This window comes from Loxodonta africana, chromosome 3, assembly GCF_030014295.1.
Source record: "Loxodonta africana isolate mLoxAfr1 chromosome 3, mLoxAfr1.hap2, whole genome shotgun sequence".
Classification (NCBI taxonomy): Eukaryota; Metazoa; Chordata; class Mammalia; order Proboscidea; family Elephantidae; genus Loxodonta; species Loxodonta africana.
Window position 1 is genome coordinate 84,816,930 of NC_087344.1, and position 23,157 is coordinate 84,840,086.

The 23,157-nt window shown below is 38.5% G+C and overlaps 1 protein-coding gene across 1 annotated transcript in view; it reads left to right on the forward strand.

Annotated features, from left to right (window-relative positions):
- Positions 1 to 14,765, forward strand: part of CMPK1 (cytidine/uridine monophosphate kinase 1) — a 39,118-nt gene extending 24,353 nt beyond the window's left edge. The window contains exons 2-6 of the mRNA XM_064281930.1: positions 6,940 to 7,086; positions 10,056 to 10,208; positions 11,894 to 11,970; positions 12,217 to 12,313; positions 13,249 to 14,765. Of these exons, the coding sequence (XP_064138000.1) occupies positions 6,940 to 7,086; positions 10,056 to 10,208; positions 11,894 to 11,970; positions 12,217 to 12,313; positions 13,249 to 13,290 (516 nt within the window). The 3' untranslated portion in view covers positions 13,291 to 14,765. The remainder of the gene's footprint in view (positions 1 to 6,939; positions 7,087 to 10,055; positions 10,209 to 11,893; positions 11,971 to 12,216; positions 12,314 to 13,248) is intronic.
- The last annotated feature ends 8,392 nt before the right edge of the window (positions 14,766 to 23,157 follow it).

Below are 23,157 nucleotides of genomic sequence, written 5' to 3' on the forward strand. Positions count from 1 at the left end.
ATATATGAACACCAAAGACACAAGGTAATTATGAGCCTCAGAGACTGAAAGGACCACATAAACCAGAGACTACATCAGCCTGAGACCAGAGGAACTAGATGGTGCTGCCCTGACAGGGAACACAACAAAGAACCCCTGCCGTGGGGTGCAGACCCCAGATTCTCGTAAAAAGACCAGACTTAATGGTTAGACTGGGACTAGAAGGACCCCGGAGGCCAGGATCCCCAGACCTTCTGTTAGCCCAAGACAGAAACCATTCCCAAAGCCAACTGTTCAGACAGGGATTGGACTGGAATATGGGATGAAAAATGATCCTGATGAAGAATGAGCTTCTTGGATCAAGTAGACACGTGAGACTATGTTGGCATCTCCTGTCTGGAGGGGAGATGAGAGGGCAGAGGGGGCCAGAAGCTACCCGAATGGACACAAGGAGAGAATGGAGGGAAGAACTGTGCTATCTCATTAGAGGGAGAGCAGTTAGGAGTGTATAGCAAGGTGTATGTAAGTTTTTGTATGAGAGACTGACCTGTAAACTTGTAAACTTCCACTTAAAGCACAATAAAAATTAATTTAAAAGGTTTCCTTAAAAAAAAAAAAAAAAAGATATAAGAGCATATTGCTTCTCCCCAGAAATGAGATGAGTATGTAGCTTATAGGCTCTGCAGATACTATAAGAAGTGATCACTTAATTAACAAGACTAAATCAGTGTGTCCTAAGAGTAGCAAGACCTCTGAGCCTACCATTTATGTTGAAGGTTTTCAAACTGTTGCCTCTGGGCTCCTGGAATCCCTGAAGGTTCCTGGGCCTAGTCTTCTCTAACCATTTTCCATTTAATTCTTAAGTAGGGAATGCATTGATTTGGACAACTGAGATGAATTAAAAGAAATAAAACTATTTGAAATGACCAACTACCGAATGAAATTGGAGTTAAAAATACCAATTCACAGTTGCTGGGGCCATATGATATATAAACCAGATACATAACTCTTAATTATCTGAGAAGCCTGCTATGAAATGTTAGAGGGATAACCAGGCCTTACACAGCTGAGGAAACAGTCTATTTGGTGACTTCATCCTTTCTCTAACTTTTATTTATTGTTCTGTTTTCTTAAAAGTGCCTTTGAAGAACCAACTTCTTCCCCAAGCAGACAATGCTGGTAAAGACTTTGAATTCCTTAGGAAATTTTATGCAAATTTGAATTGCCTTTATTAGTAGTAGAGGAGAGCTCAAACCACTTTGTGTATGCAGGTCACTGTTGCATCCTTTGTGAATATAACCTGTCTGCCTTCCCGGAATTAGCACATTACCTCACACTTTGTAGACAATCAATACAGATTTAAAATAAGAAAGTTTCAAGGATTGCCTAAATTAAGGTTTTCTTCGATGAAGAGTAAAGATTGAGAAAAATTGAATGGTGCTGTAGATGTCTGCAGTTAAATGGATTATATCCCTCCTCTTATCTCCTTTTCGGGATGTGAGCTTTTAAAATATTACTCTTTAATTAGAGAAAGAAATATGCTTTAAGTTAATTTGGAATCTGTCTGCTAAAGCTTCTTGTTTAAGAAAAGATTTAGCTTGGTTTATGACTTCCATTGTTTATAGTTAATATGTAGATTTGCAATTAAATAGGTATGGTCGAATGCAGTGCGTGCTTTTAGAAATACAATGAGGGCAGCTGAAAAGTAAGATTGGAAATCCTCTAGGAATTTAAGTCAAATATTACACTCAGTTGTTCTCCCATTGGATATAGTCGTTTTCTTAATGATAGCCTTTCTTTAATGATGATTACAGGAAAAACCTTTTTTTCTAACCTTCTTTGGGTAGAACTGGAAGAAAACCTAAAAAGTTAGCCAGTTTTAAATATCTAGGCATTGTGTAGCAGTTGTACTTAGAATCAAAGAAAAGTAAGTTGCCCAGGATAGGCAGGTATCCTTGAAGAGTCCTTATCAGACATCTCATTTAGATTGATTAGAAAAAGCTATATTTGAAATGTCTTTGTAACAAATGATAGCCTTACACAAAGTGCGTTTTGCTGGGGTATTGTAGGCTGAGTCTGCAGCATTTTGTGGTGTCCTGCGGAAGGTGGCGTGTTGACAGTATATAACCAACATTTAGATTTTAAGATTCACTGATCTTATAGGGAATGCAAAGCAAACTTGGTTTAAATGCTTCATACTTGAATCAGCTAGCTAAAGGACACCCAATAATTTCAACTCATTCTGTTGCTAACAATGTATTTGTATCTAATATCTCTGCTGTGTTTTCACTGTAATGTGAGACTCAGTAGCAGTCTAGTGGCGCTTTCTAATTGCCACATCAGCAGGAGGAAGTGCCTGGCATCTGGATCTCTTCCTGCCTCCAAGGACTTGCTGGTTATGCATCATTTGTAGCCTGAACACTGTATATTGTTTTATTTCTATTGTTGTTCATGTGGGAAGATGAACACATTACCTACATTTAGAAGGAAGGAAGTGCTAAGAAGTAAGAGAAATTGATCGAGGTGATTTCAGATTCGATGCTATAAAATTGCCAACATTTGCTTCCTTGTAGTAGAATAGAGTGCCATTCTGAACTTATCAAGAACGTGGTGCTTCCCTACCCCTCCGTTTCTTACTGTGTGATTTGTAGAGTTACTGAGTTGAGTGTTTCAGGTACTTAAAAGAAAAAACGAAAGTAAAACTTTGAGGCAGTTACTCTAAATGAGTTGAGTTTATACATTTGTCATTAGAAAACTACTAATTTTAGTTGAATAGTAGCTTGTAATTGTAGTTACTATAGTTTATAGTATTTATAACCAGCTGTGGTTTTGAGTGTTTCTTTTAAGACTCTAGTCAGTGACCCACTAGGTTTTAATTGCTAGGAGCTTTCAGAGAATGTGAGAAAGTTTTGATTAAGGCTGGAAAATTTCCATTCTTGCTTTCCTCAAAATTGGCATCAGTGACTCCTTAATGATAGCAGAATGTTTCTGAAAACATTAAATGTCCTTTGAAGTCCAGTTGTTACTAAGTACTATAATAACTAGTGTGTACATGGTCATATTTATTTAAATTCTTTGTATCCTTGACTTTGCAGGTAAGGTTGTTTTTTCTTTCTGACAAACTCTGTAATTGTTTTTTAAAATATCAATTGTATACCTCTGTAGCTTGTAACGGAAACCCTGGTAGCATAGTGGTTAAGAGCTACGGCTGCTAACCAAAGGTCGGCAGTTCGAATCCACCAGGCGCTCCTTGGAAACCATGTGGGGCAGTTGTACTCTGTCCTATAGGGTCGCTATGAGTCGGAATCGACTCGACGGCAGCAGGTTTTTTAGGTTTATAGCTTGTAACAGGGCCCCGGGTGGTGGTGGTTAAGCATTTGGCTGCTAACCAAAAGGTAGGCAGTTCAAATCCACCAGCTGCTCCTTGGAAACTCTATGGGGCAGTTCTACTCTGTCCTGTTAGGGTTGCTGTGAGTTGGAATTGACTTGACGGCAACAGGTTTGGTTTTGGTGTTTTTTTTATAGCTTATAACTAGTTTCTCTTAAAAAAAAACAAAGACAAAATGTGATATAATGCCAAAACCCATTTTAATGCAGTATAAAGCTTGCTAATTTGAGCTCCAGCATCAGGAAACAAACAACATGTGCACTAATTTCTAAATTACTAGCTGGGCTTCTAAATGTGTATGTTGTTCATACAGCAGAACGTTACAGAACAATCTGTATTGTTGGTGTTTCACTGTGAGCCTGTGCCATTGTTTAGTACTGTTTGTCTCTGCATTTATTCAATAATACCATATGCTATAATCACTAGACCAGATTAGAGCATCAGGCAAGCACAGACTGCCGAGCAGGAGCCAAAATAAACAGTGGGAAATGAAGCTGCTATAAAATTTTGTGGATGGTAGTTGCAAAATGCTTTTTAGAACTATTCAAAAGACATGGGAAAGTAGGTGCAGTGAGATGGATCACTTTTATATGGCCTTTCTTGCCATTGTCTTGGTACTTCCACCTAATGATTGGGTGAGACTATGCAAATAAGGTGCATGGCACCCTTGTGGTGGTGGGACCATAACAGATAAGGTGTATGGAATCCTAATGAGGGGATTGGTCAGTTTTGCCATCCTGCTAGGCTTAAAATGAGCCATCCTAGAGACAGAAAGGAGGAACCTCACTACCACCAAGAAAGAAGAGCCAGGAGTGGAGTACATCCTTTGGACCCTGGGTCCCTGCAGCTGAGAACTCCTAGACCCAGGACAGAGAGAGAGAACTGTAATATTGGAGATGGTGCAAGACAGCAAGAAGCAATGATAGAGAAACGGCAACAGCAGAGCCAGGAGACTTGGCACAAGACAGCATGGTGGGCTTCCCAGCCCATGGAGTGAGGCGGCTACAGTGGGTGTGCTGACCCATAGAGCGAGAGAGCTGAATTTGGGCAGGAGGCTTGCCAGTGGAATGGGGTCCCTCCAGGCACTTATCGGCAGAGCTAAAAGAGTTTTGTAACATTTGCCCAAGCAGGACAGAGACTGGGCTGAGGGGCAGAGAGAGAGGCCTGCCTGTGGGCATGGCTGAGAAGCTGTTCTGACTGAAGAACTGTATCCTGAGTCATTCCTGATCCTGAATTGGAACCTGTCACTTCCCTAACAAACCCTGTAACTGTGAGTATGGTGAGTTCTGTGTGGCCATTGCAACGAATTATTGAGTGCTGTGGGAGGGATGGCTAGTGTCAGATTTGGTAAAATGTTGGAGGGTGGAGGTATGTCTGACTTCCACCTCATGTCACAGTCACCTTTGGGTGTTGATGCTGATCCTGATTCCCCCCTCCCCCGCCCCCCGCCCCGTGAAGTTAGACAAGGAGGTCCAATGCCCCAACACCATTTTTTATAGTAGGTCATACCCCATTTTTTAAAAGTCATTTCTTGTACTGACTTTCAAAAGCTTGCTTGTACTGGGTGAGCAAAGTGGGTGTTTATAAATGGTGTGGAAATAATTTTAAAATAACAATTTCAGTAATTAAATGCCTTTGTATTTACTTCTGTTTTCTGTAAATGACGAAAGTTTTTTTTTTTTAAGTCTTTTGTAACAACTAAGGAGTAAGGAGCACTGGTGGTGCAGTGGTTTAAGAGCTTGGCTGCTAACCAAAAGGTTGGCAGTTCGAATCTACCAGTTGCTCCTTGGAAATCCTATGGGCAGTTCTTCCTTGTCCTGTAGGGTTGGTATGAGTTGGAATCAAGTTGACAGCAGTGGGTTTTTTTTTTTTATATAACAATTAAATACACTTTTAATCATTTCTTCTAATGGAAGAGGCTGTATGACTGAGAGACATGGACACTACAGTTTTCGCTTATTCTCATCAAACTTGATATTCAATTTAGTCAGCAAATAAATTCTTTAGAGTTTTGTTCTTTTTTTTTGCTGTATATACTATTAGCTTACTGTTTGGAAGCAAGAAAAAGGCTCTTAGAAAATCAGCCAACCGTGGTAAGATTTAGAATGTTTTTTGCCTTGAATTGTATAGTTAGATATGTTTTTATCTGAGACTTTATTTTTTAGAGCAGTTTTAGGTTTATATGAAAATTGTGCAGAAAGTACAGAGCTCGTATGTCCTTTCACCCCCCTCCCCCCATATATTGTTTCTCCTATTGTTAATATCGTGCATTGGTGTGGTACATTCATTACATTTGATGAACCAATACTGATAGATTATCATTAACTAAAGACCTCTTTAAAGTGTTTAAAAGCAAAGATGTCACTTTGAGAACCAAGGTGCACCTGAGCCAAGCCATGGTATTTTCAGTTGTCTCATACACATGCAAAAGCTGGGTAGTGAATAAGGAGACTGAAGAAGAATCGATGCCCTTGAATTATGGTGTTGGTGAAGAATATTGAATATACCATGAACTGCCAGAAGAACAAACAAATCTGTCTAGGAAGACGTACAGCCAGAATGTTCCTTAGAAACGAGGATGGCGAGACTTTGTCTCACTTACTTTGGACATGTGATCAGGAGGGATCAGTCCCTGAAGAAGGACATCATACTTGGTAAAGTAGAGGGTCAGTGAAAAAGAGGAAGACCCTCAACTAGATGGATTGATACAGTGACTACAGGAATGGGCTCAAACATAGCAATGATTGTGAGGATCGGGCAGTGTTTTGTTCTGTTATACGTAGGGTCGCTATGACTTGGAACCAACTCAACAGCACCTGACAATAACAGATTACATTAAAGGTCACTCTGGTATTGTACAGTCCTATGAGTTTTGACAAATGCATAATGTTATATGTCCATGATTACAGTATCATACAGTATAATTTTACTGCCCTAAAAATGCCCTGTGCTCCACTTATTCATCCCTCCTCCCATCACCCTGAGGCCCTAGCATCCCCTATCTTTGTACTGCCTCTATAGTTTTACCTTTTATAGAATGTCATATAGTTGGAATCATACAGTATGTAGCTTTTTCAGACTGGCTTCTTTCACTTGGCAATATGCATTTAACATTCTTCCATAGCTTGACAGCGCATATCTTTTTATCGCTAATACTCCATTGTATGGATGTACCATTTTTTTAATCCATTCACCAATTGGAGTACATTTTGGTTGCTTCTGTAGTTAGATATTTGTTAGACATTTTTGAACATTATTAATAACGTTTAAACTTCAAATTATGTTTGTGAAGGAACATAGTGAGATGTTAAATATGTATCCAAATACATAAACTTTGGGGTGATTTCGTGGTGTATAAACACTACAGCCAGTATGCCATATGTAGATTAAGGATTTTTATTAAGCAAACTGGTTGTATGAAATCTCTCTTAAATTTATTATTTAGTGTACAAGAAAAACATTTATTGTAGAAAGATAGAATATACAAGTTAACACAAAGGAAAAAATTGATAGTCCTATCACTGGATTGATTGTATTCTGATTTTTTTTTTCCCATGTGTTATTTCTTTCAGAAATACGGCTATACACATCTTTCTGCAGGAGAACTTCTTCGTGATGAAAGAAAGAACCCAGATTCACAGTATGGTGAACTCATTGAGAAGTACATTAAAGATGGAAAGATTGTGCCAGTTGAGATAACCATCAGCTTGTTAAAGAGGGTAAAGAGTGTGAATGCCAATCAATTGAATGCCAGCAAGAAAAAGTCCACCTTTTATTTGAATAATGAAAGAGTCAGGGTATTGAATTCCTTGCTTGTGGAAGGTGGTCATGTTTTCAGGAGCCTTGGTGTTTGATAATGGTAGAACCGGAGACTTTGCCTTCACCTGGGAAGAATACTGCTACTGGATAGTAGCAAGGACTGTGCTTTGGTGTAGGGTTGGTAAAGCTCAGTTTAACATCCACATTAGGCACACTTGACTATTCCTGCTTAACACTCAGAGAATCATTCTTTCTTCCATTTCTTTCTTTTCGGTTTTCTTGTAAACCTTCTTTGTTTTTTCTCTTTCTTTTCAAACCCAGGAGCCTACCCATTGTTGACATTCTCTCAGCCTTGATGTCTGCATTTCTGGTGTATGTATCACTATCTTCAGCACGAATGCTAAGACTAATAGCTATCAAACTAAAATATGTCACCTCTAAAAAACAAGCACCTTGTATTATTTGATAACTCCCTACTAGAGGATCCTAAGACTGTAGTCATTAGAAGATGTTTTCACATACAAGAAATGGTAAAGGAGAGATGCAAGAGTGGGAATAAGAAGCAGCTGAGGCCTGATGGGAAAGAGATATATAAGCATCTGGATGGAACTAGAGTCAGGTGAGAATGAAGAGATGACTCGTTCACAAACATTCTCACCCCTTCTCTCAGAGGTTGGAGGAAGTTGCTTTCATTCTGAAGTAAATCTTCTCTCCTTATTCTCTGGAGCTAATCCCTTTCCTGTATTTTATATGTAAAAAACCCAGTGCCCTCGAGTATATGTAAGCACTGATAAAGAGTAATCTACATACTTTTTCTAATCATTCCTCAATGCTTTGCAGTCAGGTTCTGTTTCCGTCTCTGTTGGAACTGTTCTTGCTGATGTTACTAGTGATCTTCTTTATCAAATCTAGGGGATACTTTTTTTTTTTTTTTAATAATTTTTATTGTGCTTTAAGTGAAAGTTTACAAATCAAGTCAGTCTCTCACATAAAAACTTACATACACGTTACTACATACTCCCAGTTACTCTCCCCTAATGAGACAGCCCGCTCTCTCCTCCCATTCTCTCTTTTCGTGTCCATTTGCCAGCTTCTAACCCTCTCTACCCTCCCATCTTAGGGGATACTTTAGTCATTATTTTTCTTGTATCATTTAACCCTAATCACGGTTTTTGAAGCTCAGTCCTCCTTTGTTTACTGTGTTACCATTTCTCTTGATCTTCTTCCTACTTCAGTGACTGCTTTTTCTCTTTCTCCTTTAATAGCATGTCTTCTTCTGCAAGTTTACTGAAATAATATACTTCTCAGAGTTGCATCTTTGGTTCTCTTCAGCTCTTACTTTATGTATTTCTTGCTTGACAGTTTATCCATGGTCAAGGCTTTCACTATAACGCCAAAATCCATAGCTCTAGCATAAATTTTCGTTCTGAACTCCAGACCTATATTTCTAACTAAGTGCCAGGTGTTCATCTGAATGTCTGACAGGTGTCTAAAATCAACATGTCAGGGGCTGACTGTATCATCTAAAATGTGATCTTCCTTTATTTCCTGTCCTGGTTAAGGATTCTGCCATCTACCCAGCTGTCTAAGACATCTACTTAGCGGCCCAAGAGTGAGAAGAAACAAATCACAAATCTGGTAGCGATCCTGTATCATCTTCCTCTTCCTCACTTTCCCAAATCCATTCAGTAAGCAGATTCTTCCAGTTTTCCCATTCTTAATCTTCTATCTAGTCTCTTTTCTCTATTACCACTATAACTATAGTTCAGATCCTCCTTTTTTTCTTACCTGGATCATCACTACCAAAACCAAACCAAATCAGTTGACATGGAGTTGATTCCAAACATGGTGACCCCATGTGTGTCAGAGTAGAACTGTGCTCCATAGAGTTTTGAATGGCTGATTTATAAGAAGTAGATCACCAGGCTTTTCTTCTAAGGTGCCCCTGGGTGGACTTGAACTGCCAACCTTTCAGTTAGAAGTCAGGGTTTTAACATGTGCTTCAGCTATGGATTCCTGAAGCGTCACTGGTATTGTTGTTAGTTACCCTCCCTCAGAAACAAGAGCCATGTCCTTACTTTTCATGGTCCCTGATAATAGACTTTGATTAAATGTATATTGACTGGGTAGACCCTGATGTGCCTTCTTCATATGTCTTCCGCTACCATATTTGGGATAAAAATGCTATTTAAAAGGAGTCCAAAAGCATTCTCTGGAAGCTTTGTGAATATTTGAGGAGAAGCTAGATGCTAGGATAAAGCCTAGCTTCAGACAAAGGAATCAGGGGTCCTTACAACCATTTTTCTTCTTGAAGAACCTGGAAACAGTCTAAGCACTGAGGGGAGAATATTAACTCTGACATAAGTAATTAATGCTAACATTCTCTTTATATTTGTCCAAACTTTTTTGCTGTTGTACTTGAATTGTAGCACAGTTGGGTACCTGTAGAAGCAGTGTATTTCTTAACATAGCAAAATGACTTGGGAAGAGGAAAGGGAAGGCAAGATAAGGTCTCCAGTGGCTAGAGCAAAGCACATGGGTTAATGCTTATTTTTCTCTTATTACTGTTTATTAATAATTTTGCATAGATGTGAAAGTATGTGACCAACTGATGGTCAACTATTAGAGAAAAACAAAGTGATATTTTATGTAATTTTGCATTTTATATTGGTATCTTATTTGTTTACTGTAGAAAATTTGGAAACAATGGAAAAAAATTATGATACATATCCATAACTCCACCGGCTTGGGATAACCATGTTAATATATTGGCTCATTTCCTTCTAGTTTTTTTTTTTTTTTTTTACTGCATCCTCCATTCTTATGGTTTAAAGAATAATAATAAAACAAATACCTTGTATCTACCACCTGCTTAAGAAATTCTATTTTGTAATATAATATTGAACCCAAATCCCCCTTTTTCCATTAGGAAATGGATCAGACAATGGCTGCCGATGCCCAGAAGAATAAATTCTTGATTGATGGGTTTCCAAGAAATCAAGACAACCTTCAAGGTTGGAACAAGACCATGGATGGGAAGGCAGATGTATCTTTTGTTCTGTTTTTTGACTGTAATAACGAGGTAAAGAAAATCTGTATCAGCCTATATGGGCATTAAGCAACCGATGGTTAAACAAAGTGATTTTTAACTTTTATCGGCATTTTATAATGGCAGCAGTATTTTTTGAATTGGTAGGTTAGATGGACAGAACAGCACTGTCTGGCTGTTGGAATATTAAAAACTATTTGGTATCAGCAGCCTTGTGGACCAAAAATTTGCTTTATTTTCAGAATAACAACAGCATGGTTATTTTTTAAAATAAGAATTGACATGCACAATAATGGTAGCTATAACGAAGCTGAACTACTATTTTCATAAATGTACACTACTATCAGACAGTGTCTCGCCTTAGGGTGTTGTTTACTGAAAAGAAACACATTTCTGGAAGCTGGGAAAACTCAATTTTAAAGAGATGTAAAAAAAAAAAAAAAGAACAACCTATTGCTGTCGAATTGATTCCAACTCATAGCGAGCCTATAGGACACAGTAGAACTGCCTCATAGAGTTTCTAAAGCTTTAAGGAACCAGACTACCACATCTTTTTCTTCTGTGGAGTGGCTGCTGGGTTTGAACTGCTGAACTTTCGGCTAGCAGCCAAACTCTTAAACCACTGCACCACCGGGACTCCTCAAGAGACATAAGTTATTGTGTGCTGTCAAGTCGATTCTGACTCATACCCACTGCCATTGAGTCAATTCTGACTCAGCAGCCCTATAGGGCAGAGTAGAACTGCCCCATATGGTTTCTAAGGAATCGAACTGCTGACCTTTTGGTTAGCAGCCATAGCTCTGAACCAGTATGCCACCAGGGTTTCCTCTGACTCATAGTGACCCTATATAGAACAGCCTAATTTGTTTTCTAAGAGTGAAGTGACTGGAGAAAACAGGGAAGTGTTCTTTTTCTTTCTGACACTTCTAATAACATACCCAGACTTACCTTTGAATAACTAAAATGAATCTCTCGGAATCATTTAATTAAAATGCCTGATTCTGACAGCTGCTATAATATAAATTTCATTAAATTAATGCCAGCATCCTGAAGGAAGAAGAGTCTGAAGTAGTGCCTTGAAGGTTTGCTATTCTTAGGTTAAGTTGCAAATGTGCCTCTGGTGGAGAGACCTGCTTCAGCCTTTTCATTGTTTTAAAATGTAACTCTCCTCTTCCAACCCCCAAAAATATGTTTTCACTTATTCTTCAAAGTTAACTTTAAAATGTTACCACAGCTTTCTTTATAACTAAGGAATGTTTATTCACTATTAACAAGGGATGCTTTATTCAAATGCAAATATGTTGACTCTTAAAAATATTTGGATATTTACAGAATTATTGACAAGTAAGGAAAAATGGAACAGTTTGAAGCATGTAATTCATACCTAATAAGTTAATATTACATCCTAGATGGAACTGTAGACATACAGATCTTCTTTTTATTGTGGTTTGTTTGAAAAAAAACATACACACACACACACAGGAAAAACTGAGTCATGAATGAATTCTTGTGCTCTGTACTTATTTAACCTAGTTTATATAAATTGAACCACATGTTTAAATTTAACAGAGTTTTACATGTTGATTAATGAATTAGATACGTTGGGTTTAATGCAGGGATTTTTGGTAATATCTTCAAACTTTATTTCTTTTCAGTTTAAAAGAATGGCAGATTCATATCTCTGTTCTTTTAATAACTTTTTATTTATCTGTTTTCAGATCTGTATCGAGCGATGTCTTGAGAGGGGAAAGAGTAGTGGTAGGACTGATGACAACAGAGAAAGCCTGGAAAAGAGGTACTTTGCAATTTTTACTTATTGCCACCTCAATCCCAGTGTGGAATTTGAGTAACAGATTAAATAACCTGCCTCACTTTGGCCCAGGAAAAGAAAATATCATGCTTAAATATGTAAAATGGTTCATCTAAGGAGATTATATCTGAGTCATTTGGGTCAGGTTCAGTGTTGTCCTCTGAGCTATTCTATAACATGAAGGAGAAAGGATGAATAACTAAAACACTGCAATATTTGCTTCTTTTCCAGAATTCAGACCTACCTTCAGTCAACAAAGCCAATTATTGACTTATATGAGGAAATGGGGAAAGTCAGGAAAATAGATGCTTCAAAATCAGTTGATGAAGTGAGTATCGTTAGCCTGCCTTAAGAAAAAGGTCAACTAAAAATGTGATTGATTTCTTTTGGAGTAGACTGGAGAAAAACTATGACATTAGTTTTTTTGTTCTGTTTCATTTTAAGACTGGAGTCTGAATGTAAGATTAGGCTTTTTCTCCTTTTTGAATAGTGTCTAAAATGGGTTTTACAACTTAGACTTGTTTTTTGTGAGAAGTGGGTGGCTTATTAATTCCAAACCGCTTTTCTTAAGTATTGGAAAATTGGCATTTTGAGAACTTTTTCTTTTTTTTTTTAAATTACTGTGTTCATATTTTAAAAATCTGTAACATGAATGGCCAAGTCATCTAGCTCAGAAGCCCCAGGTTGCTAGCCTATCTTCCATCACAGAGCACATAGCTCCAGAGGTGCAGAGTTTCCATGACTCATCATTTCTTTCTTCCTTCGGAAATCAGTAATCTCTAAATTATGGTTTGCAAGCCTTCAGTGCCTGGTGAAGATTTCTAGTGTCTCTTGATTCACCTAATCTCTTACCTGATTCCTTGAATCTGCTTCTTCTGGACCTTTCTTTTTTTATCTTACAGACATTTTTATTATCCATTGCCACCTCCTATACGGGTAAGGTAATATATAGGAGAAAAGTTCGTGTGTTAGAATCAGAACTAAGAAGATAAGCCACTTTAGTTTACATTTTATCAAATTCTTAGTAATCTATCAAGAAACTTCTTTTGCCCTAAAAACACTGGTAAAATTGAATGCAACATGTATTTATATTATATTACTGCCTAAAGTTAAATAGTTGAAACTAAAAAATTATGTGATTTTTAAAAAAAAAAGTCAGCCATTTAAAAAATTAATATAAAATTGACTGTTTTTAAAAACAAGAACTTGGCCATATGGTGTTTTGACAATATCTGCTTTTTAAATTATTACTATCTTTTACAGGTTTTTGGTGAAGTTGTGAAGATTTTTGACAAAGAAGGCTAACTCTGCACCTGAAGACATTCTTGAAATCATGCTTGAATATTGCTTTGATAGCTGCTATCACAATCCCCTTTTAAGGCAATTTTGATCTTTCATAATTACATCTCAGTTAATGGCTGGAAAGTATGTAGTTAAGACAAATTAAATTGTTTATCTTCGGTTTTTTTGTTGTTGTTCATCTGTCAGAGCAGTAGACAGTGAATTTAGTTTCAACTTTATTTTAGCTATGGTGCTTACTAAACAAAGAAGGATATCAGCTAGTTTTTGTTTTTTATTCAAAAGGAATGTCCCTTTTACAGTCTGTGCCTTCTGTGAGCAAAACTTTTTAGTATGTGTGTATGTCCCCTTACTCTCGTTACAACATGTTAGGATTAGGGATCTCCAGTTCTTCTTTTTGTTGCAGGTAGTAAATTTACAACCTGTTAAGAGAATTTGTGGACCAAATTTCAAAGGAACTTTCTGTATAGTTACTTCTTACAAAGTGTGTTTGGTAAATAGACTCATAAAATGACTTCCTAGAAGTGTTTTAATATTTATCAAATAACTGACCATTTCCTATAGAAAAATAAGAAAACTTGGGCTTTGTTTTACTACAACTTGTACAAAGTTGTATGATAGGGCATATTCTTTGCTTCCAGGGTTTGGGTTAGGGCACTGGGATTCAGAGCCTGGCAGAATGCCAGCTTTATTCTGACATAAATCTGAGGGTAAGGGACGAGGATCACATCTAATGGATGTGTTCCTTATGCTCTATTATATAGTATTATTAATGATTAAACTGATTTTAACAAAATTCCTATCAGTGGAACACTGAAATGCATGTACTAGATTTAAGATAAATGATTCGGTTAGAGTTTTAGTAACACTTCCAAGATTTTTTTGTTTGTTTTTGGTTTTCTTAGACTAAATACAGGTTTAGTGGAAGAAGAAATGCTAATGGTTAAATTTCTCATTTGTATTCTGTTTTCTTGAATACTTTTTTCATAATTGTTTGTTTAAGAAGAGTTAAAAATCATTGCACTTTGGTCAGAAAAATAATAAATATGTAAGTGTTTGGTTTCCTTTCTGGCTACTTTTATTCAATAAATTCTATTTTTTGTATCATGTTGAAGCATTGAAAGATATAGCATAAAAAAGACTATAGAATCCAAAGGAGTTTTCTCTTAAATCCATCCTTCCTTTAAAAATCTCTGAGCAATTTGTTTTCTTCTTACCATTTTCTTCCCTCACTAATGCAAAGTGGTGTCCAAGGTTATTAATATGAGATTTTAAAAATGTATCATTCTCAGCACTTATACTGTTAGGTAAAAAAAAAAACAAAAAAATGTATCTCATTCTCAGCGCTTATACTGTTAGGTATACAGGGTTAAATAGGGCAAGGAATTTTGTCTTTGTATAATTAAATTTTATATATAAAGTCATTGGGAATAGTGAGGACAATTTGACGAACGTTCTTATAATGTACTGGAACAATTTATTTCTATGCGTGTTACAAAATTCACTTATTAAAGATAAATTTTTCAACATACTTGCTATCAGAAAACATAGTATCCGTAAGTTTTTTGTGATTTTGTAACTGAGTAACATCTTGGCCCCCAAAATTTGTACAGTCAGTCCCCGGGTTATGAGCGTGCGACTTAGGGACTGCTCGACTTGCCCTTTGACGTTACGTGAATTTGCCCTCACTTTGAAACAATTGAACCAGCCCCTGCTCGCACAAAGTCTTCACCACGGTCACCTTCACTGGCTGCACTTGCAGCTTTTAAATCATTGACAAGGCTTCGAGCCTTTTCTTGCACTAACGTAAGGCTAATTAAGAACTGTATGCACCTGTTCTGACTTACCTACAAATCCTTAGAGACTTACATAGGAAAAGATCTTGTTCATAACCCGGGGACTGTCTGCATTGAGATTATCTTGGTTTCTTGGAAGAGATTGTAATGAATTTTTATCTAGTGAGTGATTCAGTCCAGCCATACAGAGGGACTTTATTGGTGGTTTAAACAAACAACCTTAGTATGAATCCAAAGACTAAGGTTTGGAGAGCATTCCTAGTCACATACATGAAGAAATCCGTCAGATGGGAATCTAAATATTTATAACGATAATGTAAAAGCAACCTTAAGGTTCTGAAGAAAACTGTTGAGACTAGGTGCTTTGCTTCCTTTTATCAGATATCTTTCTGTGGCATTTGAGAACAGCAAACCAAGAAACAGTAATTTCTAAATTACGAGGCTTTGCTTTTTGTTTGCTTTTAGGTAGAAAAACATGTTTGCAATATTGGGCTTTTGGAGTTGATTGAGATACATCCGACTTCACTAGTTTGGCTGTTCTGTTTGTTAAAGATGTAGTCACCAACATGTTTTTTACTTTTTTGAGAGACTCCAAGTGGAGCCTTGCTTTTTTTTTTTTTTTTAATGAACTAACATTATTTCCATTTAATGATGTTGGATGTGTATGAATTGTTTAGTAAATAATCCCAATAAATCTTGTGCTGTGGTCTTTGCTATTTGCTGGTTCAGATTTTGTTCTCAAGCATATTGAAGATCAAGAAGTATCATATTTAACATGTGGGTCCTTACATGGCAAAAGCAGAGTTCAGGATGCAGGAGAATTTTCTGCTCTGTGTATTATGTTTGTGCGTTTGGAATTAAGCAGAACACATGACTTTACCCCATGTCTTCAAGAACTAATCCAGATTGAGGTACAAGCAGCCTATTTTATTACCCACCTGTAGCATTAATTGCTTGTCTCTTTGAGGGGGAAATTGACCCAGGCAGAGAGTGTCAAGGTGTGAGCTTTTTGTAGGCTTGTGCTTTGTCCATGTAATTTAAGTGGTTGCCTGACATTCCAGTGGGCCCTGGAGATAACAGTGGCTGAAAGTATTGGCCAGACTAGGTCAGCATCTTTCCTCTGGAGATTTGGACCTTCATCTTCAGGCACTTACTAATTGCACAAGACACAGTGCTATGGGTGACATTCCTTCTAAGGAATTTCTGTCTAAAACTAATACTCTGATATGGATAGATCTTCAGATGTCTTCTGTTGGCCAACTTCAGTCATTGCATTAGTGCATTTCAGTTCTCCCTAGTCTGCCTGCATACTTCATCTGCATTAAGTACTCTTTGATTGTAGGCACTCATTTACTGTGCACCAAGGGAAAAAGGTAAAAATGGCCCTAATCACCTATGTCTTAATTTCTTCATCCCTGACTGCAAGGTTAATACTCTCATGGATCCGGATATGCTTTTCTTTGGATAGATGTGGTTATTTGTGATGTTAATCCTGGACCTTGGTTCATCTCTGCTTTCCTGTCCTGGGAGAGCTGAAGAACTAGTTGAGTTTCAGGCTACCACTCAAAGCCAACCATACCAGCCCCAGACTATCACCAGGGCTCAGACCTTTATGGTATCCCAGCCATCCCAAATCATCAAAACAGAACCTGCATCTCTTGGGTCCCTCTTTAAAGAGCCTTTTCTCTTATGATTTTGTCCTCTTAAGACCCAGGCATAAGATAAGAAGTTTTAATTATTTTGTTTTATTTAGGGAAACAAGAGTAATAGAACATTTCTCTAGGCAAGGTTCTTTGATTTATGATCCATTTTGAAGCACCTTTATGAAACTGCTGACCACTGGCCTTGGATGTTTTAACCAGCCAGAAGAAAAGCACCTGCAGAGTTACCACATATCCCAGCTTTAATGTTAGATAATCACAAACTTTAAGAATTATCTACTACACAGTAAAATCAAGCAGTTAAGCTACGTATTGCATAAAAAGCATATTCAGCCTCATTTGATTAAGAAATTGCATTTAAAAAGAGAAAGTAAAAACTAAAAAGTCATGTATATGAGCTTTTGTACTATTTTGAAGGCTTCCTCAGAAGGTAGATTCTCAGTAGCTACTTCTAGCCTACCCAGAGGTGCCTGGGAAGAAAGACTTGGTGACCTACTTTAAAAATATCAGTCATTGAAAACCCTGTGGAGCACAGTTCTCCTCTGACACACATGGCGTTGCCATGAGTTAGAGCTGACTGGACAGCACCTGGTTCTGGTTAGCTACTTCTATGAAATTAGGTGGGCTTTCAAGAAAACCCCTGAATTGAATAAGTTTCCATGCTAGTTTCTCAACCCTTGCAGTCCTGTGAGAACTGTGGGTGGAACTGACCCTCTCACAGCTGCCTGCATCCAACGGCTTTCAGAGCTGGAAGGGGAAGACAAAATAGGTTAAGCAGTCAGTCCTTAAAAGTACAAAGCTATTGTGTGCGGCTCACACTTTGTTATTAGTTTTTTAAGGAAGCATTTTAACAAGTGGCACCAAAGCCACTACCAGAATTCAGCCAGTGTTTGTGTCTATAGTTACCATGAGGCTGCATCAAAATGGCCTCATCAAAATATGAAACTTTTTTCTTTTTGGTTACCAGGAAACATGCACAATAGGCACTACCCTTATCTTGTCTTCACCTGGGACAGTGGTCAAGACAGACACTTTTTTTTTTTTTTACATTATTTGAAGAAAGTAGGCTAACTTTTAGATTGGATCAAAGTATCCCTAATCAAAATGACCAAGTTAGAACCCCTACATCAAAATATCCCTGGCATCAGAGAAACACTGATGCGATCCAGCCCATCACCATGTGATACTTCCATGAACGACATGCAGGGCTGGGGGACAGAATGCCACACGTCATCAATCAAAGATGTTGTTATTGAACTTTATCCAAAGAATTTGGTCATTGTCCTTGGTCCCTAAGAGATAACCTCTAAACCATTGCAATTTCCCCAGTAATTGAAGTATCTTTGAGGTTTCCAGACCATACCTATCTAACAGGTGACTCAAGTCGGGGTTGGCCATGCCAGCAAGACCCACCTCATGATAGGGGAAGGGGGTCATGATTCAACCAATCATGCCTATGTATTGAGGCCCCAGGAAAAGCTCTGGACATGGAAGCTTCAAGGGCTTCCCAGTTGATGACAGACATCAATGCGTGAGGGAGGTTAGCATGTCCTTTTTTGGGACATGGAAGCTCCATGTTGTAAACCATCCCAGAAATCACCCTCTGTCTCTTCATTTGTATCCTTTTTGCTGTAATAAAACTATAATTGTAAGTATAGTGAAAAAAATGTATATACATCTCTGGTATCAAATAGCTGTGTCAGAATGTCCATGTCATACCCGGTATGAAACATAATTGAGCAGAGACTCTTACCTGTCTGTTTAGGGCCTTTAGTTAGGTCTGGATAAGTGCTATTTAGGGAAAGAAGGTAACTGGATTTGAGGCTGCTGCTACTATGTGCTAATGGAAGATACAGTGATTTAAGGGATGGGATGGGGTAGGGAGAGTAACACCAGTTGTATAGAGAGAATTTTGTTCAGTTCTATTTCATACGTGATGGCTTTTGCAGGAGCTTACCTATTCTGATAATCACTTCCCCAAACACCATTTATTAATCAGTCCAAAAGTCTTCATGATCACAGACCACATTTCCACTCTTCTTCATGAGTATTTTGTTGATGTAAATAAGAAGGAACTCATTGTTTTATATGACAGTATACAGATTATGGCAAATTGGTGAAATAATAGCTAGATGCACCTAGAAGGCATGTTATAGTCTATAATCACATTCATTCAAGGGTCTGGAAGCTTAATTTAACTAACTGGTCAGTTTAGAGGAGCTATCTGGTGGCGCAGTGGTTAAAGTACTCATCTGCTAACCAAAAGGTCGGTGGTTTGAACCCACCAGCTGCTCCGTGGGAGAAAAATGTGACAGTCTGCTTCCATAAAGATTTACAGCCTTGGAAGCCCCTATGGAGCAGTCCTACTCTGTCCTACAGGGTCATTATGAGTCGGAATCAACTCGGAGGCAAGGGGTTTGAGTTTAGACTAGAAAGGTAACTGCTGGGCTGGGTAATTCAGTTTGACAAAGACTTTTCAGATTTTGGGGGCTGTTCTTTTACTGTTCTTCCTTCTCTGCTTCCTTCTCGTCTTTGTTACCCTCCTCACTACAAACTGTACCTCGAGTTCTATTCTGAAACCCTAGTGAGATGGTTTTTCCACTAGGTTTTTCCATCTCACTAGGGACAGTTTGAAGATTTCAAAATCTATCCTGAAGTACAACACTGTCAGTGATAGGATATATCCATACATGTACAGGGAAGACCAGTTAACACAACCATTCAAATTTATGCACCAACCACTAATGCCAAAGATGAAGAAATCGAAGATTTCCACCCACTTCTGCAGTCTGAAATTAAAAAATGCAATCAAGATGCGTTGATTATTGCTGGTGATTGGAATGCAGAAGTTGGAAACACGAAGGATCAAACCAAACCAAACCCAGTGCTGTTGAGTCGATTCCAACTCATAGTGACCCTATAGGACAGAGTAGAACTGCCCCATAGAGTTTCCAAGGAGCACTTGGTGGATTTGAACTGCTGACCCTTTGGTTAGCAGCCATAGCACTTAACCACTACGCCACCAGTAGTTGGAAAATATAGACTTGGTGATAGAAATGACACCAGGGATCGCATGATAGAATTTCGAAGGACCAACAACTTATTCATTGGAAATACCTTTTCTCAACAACTCGAACAACAGCTATACATATGGACCTCACTGGATGGAGTACACAGGAATCAAGTCAAGTACATCTGCGGGAAGACAATGGAGAAGCCCAATATCATCAGTCAGAACAAGACGAGGGGCCAACTGTGGAACAGACCCTTAATTGCTTATATGCAAGTTGAAGTTGAAGCTGAAGAAAATTAAAACAAGTCCACGAGAGCCAAAGTATGACCTTGAGTATATTCCACCTGAATGTACAGACCGTCTCAAGAATAAGTTTGACTCATTGAACACTAATGAGCAAAGACCAGATGAGTTGTGGGATGACATCAAGGACATCATACATGAAGAAAGGAAAAGGTCATTAAAAAGGAAAGAAAGAAAAAACCAAAATGCATATCAGAAGGCTTAGAAACTTGCTTTTCAACATAAAGTAGCTAAAGTGAAAGGAAGAAATTATTAAATAAGATAGCCGAAGAGATGGTTTGAAAAGGTGGTTTGAGAAGACAAAGTAAAGTATTATAATGACATGTGCAAAGACCAAGGGTTTGAAAACCAAAAGTGAAGAACTTGCTTGACATTTCTCAAGCTAAAAGAACTGAAGAAGAAATTCAAACATCCAGGTACAATATTGAAGGAGTCTATGGGCAAAAGATTGAATGACGCAGGGAGCATCAAAAGAAGATGGAAGCAATGCAGAATTACTATACCGAAAAGAATTGGTCAATGTTCAGCCATTTCAGGAGGTAGCATATGATCAAGAACAGATAGTACTGAAGGAAGAAGTCCAAGCTGCACTGAAGGCACTGGCAAAAAACAAGGCTCCAGGAATTGATAGAATACCAACTGAGATGTTTCAACAAATGGGTGCAGTGCTGAAAATGCTCATTTGCCTATGCCAAGGAATTTGGAAGACAGCTACCTGGCCAGCTGACTGGAAGAGGCACATATGTGCCCATTCCAAAGAAAGGTGATGCAGTGGAATGTATAAAGTATCAATATCATTAATGTCACACAAAAGTAAAATTTTGTTGAAGATAATTAAAAAACGATTACATCTGTACATCGACAGGGAACTGCCAGAAATTCAAGACAGATTCAGAAGAGGACATGGAACAAGGGATACCATTGGCTGATGTCAGATGGATCTTGGCTGAAAGCAGAGAATACCAGAAAGATGTTTACCTGTGTTTTGCATATGCATATGCAAAGGCACTTGACTGTGTGGATCATAACAACTTATGGATAACGTTTTGAAGAATGGGAATGCCAGAACATTTCATTGTGCTTATGTGGAAACTGTACGTAGACCAAGAGGCAGTCGTTTGAACAGAACAAGGGGAGACTGCATAGTTTAAAATCAGGAAAGATGTGTCATGGTTGTATTCTTTGACCATACTTTGTATGCTGAGTAAATAATCTGAGAAGTTGGAGTGTATGAAGAAGTGTGGGGCATCAGGATTGGAGGAAGACTCACTAACAATGTGCAATATGCAGATGACACAACCTTGCTTGCTGAAAGTAGAGGACTTGAAGCACTTACTAATGAAGATCAAAGACTACAGCTTTCAGTATGGATTACACCTCAACAGAAAACAAAAATCCTTACAACTGGGCCAATAAACAACATCATGATAAATGGAGAAAATATTAAATTTGTCAAGGATTTCATTTTACTTGTATCCACAGTCAATGTCCATGGAAGCAGCAGTTAAGAAATCAAACAACATATTGCACTGGGCAAATCTGCAAAAGACCTTTTAAAGTGTTGAAAAGCAAACATTTCACTTTGTGGACTAATGTGAGCCTGACGCAAGCCATTGTATTTTCAGTTGCTTCATATGCATGTGAAAGCTGAACAATGAGTAAGGAAGATCAAGGAAATTGATGGCTTTGAATTATGGTGTTGGTAAAGAATATTGAATATACCATGGACTGCCAGAAAAACAAGTCTGTCTTGAAGAAGTACAGCCAGAATACTCCTTAGTAGAAGTGAAGATAGTGAGACTTTGTCTCACTTACTTTGGGCATGTGATCAGGAGGGACCAGTCCCTGGAGAATATCTTCCTTGGTAGAGGGTCAGCAGAAAAGAGGGAGACTCTCAGTGAGATGGATTGACACAATGGCTGCAACAACGGGTTAAAATATAGCAACGATTATGAGGACGGCGCAGGACTAGGCAGTGTTTCATTCCGTTATGCATAGGGGTCGCTATGAGTCGGAACCAACTTGACAGTGCCTGACAACAGCAACAGGAACAGTTGTGAAAGCTCCGTGGGTTGGCCTGGGTTGGGGCTGGCCCCAGGATCGGCTCAGGCAAGCCAGGGAGAGGAGGTGGCTCCCAGGAATAAGCAACCCACAGAATAGTGCCTGTTATTTAAGAAAAGTTTCTGGGTTTTCAGCTAATTGCAAAAATACATAATGGATGCTTTTTGCATCTGCTAGTTATTCTGTAACAGGCCTATATCCAAGAGCAAACTTTAAACAAACAATAAGATTATGGAGCTTAACTATTTCAATGTGCAACAGAAAAAAAATGCATGCTAAAAAAGTTACATTAACACACACACTCAGAGAGACACAAGGACATAGGCAATCACAATGACAGATACACATGCATACAAATATACACAGATGTGCATTCTGGCGCCAGTGCATACAGGCTCATAAATGCATACTAACACTCTAGCACTCCGTACGTACATGTATGCACACCTTGCACTCATGTGCCCAATCACCAGCACCGATACACTTAGATACATCCAAATGCCCATGTGTACACTAGTATACATGTATGCACCTACACGTTAGGGCAACACAAGCACACAGAAACAACCACAGACACATGCATTCACACAAATGCCTTTTTACTGCAATGAGCGGTCCTCCTAAGTAGGTGAGTGGGTCCTCCCAGTCCCCAAGTAAATGAAGCTTTCAGTCAGCGGAGCACTGGCTATGTCTGGATGATAATCTGGTGTAGTTACTTAGTGTGGCCACCAAGGGGCGCCCAGAAGCCATCCTGCATCCATCTTTCGTTGGTTCAGTCCGCAGGTCGATTGTTTCTGCACTGGCAAGCCTGCACCTTCCTGTTTTGGATCCCTGAACAGAGCTGGGAGGCCCTTTGCCCGCAGACCCAACTTTCCAGGGCTCGCTGGACTCACTCTCACTTTCTTGTCCTATACCACTAAAACGACCGTAAGTCCCCTTCCTCGTCCTCCCCATTGCCGTTGAGTTGAGTCTGACTCATGGTGACCCCGTGTGTTTCAGAGTAGAACTGTGCTCACTGGGTTTTCAATGGCTGATTTTT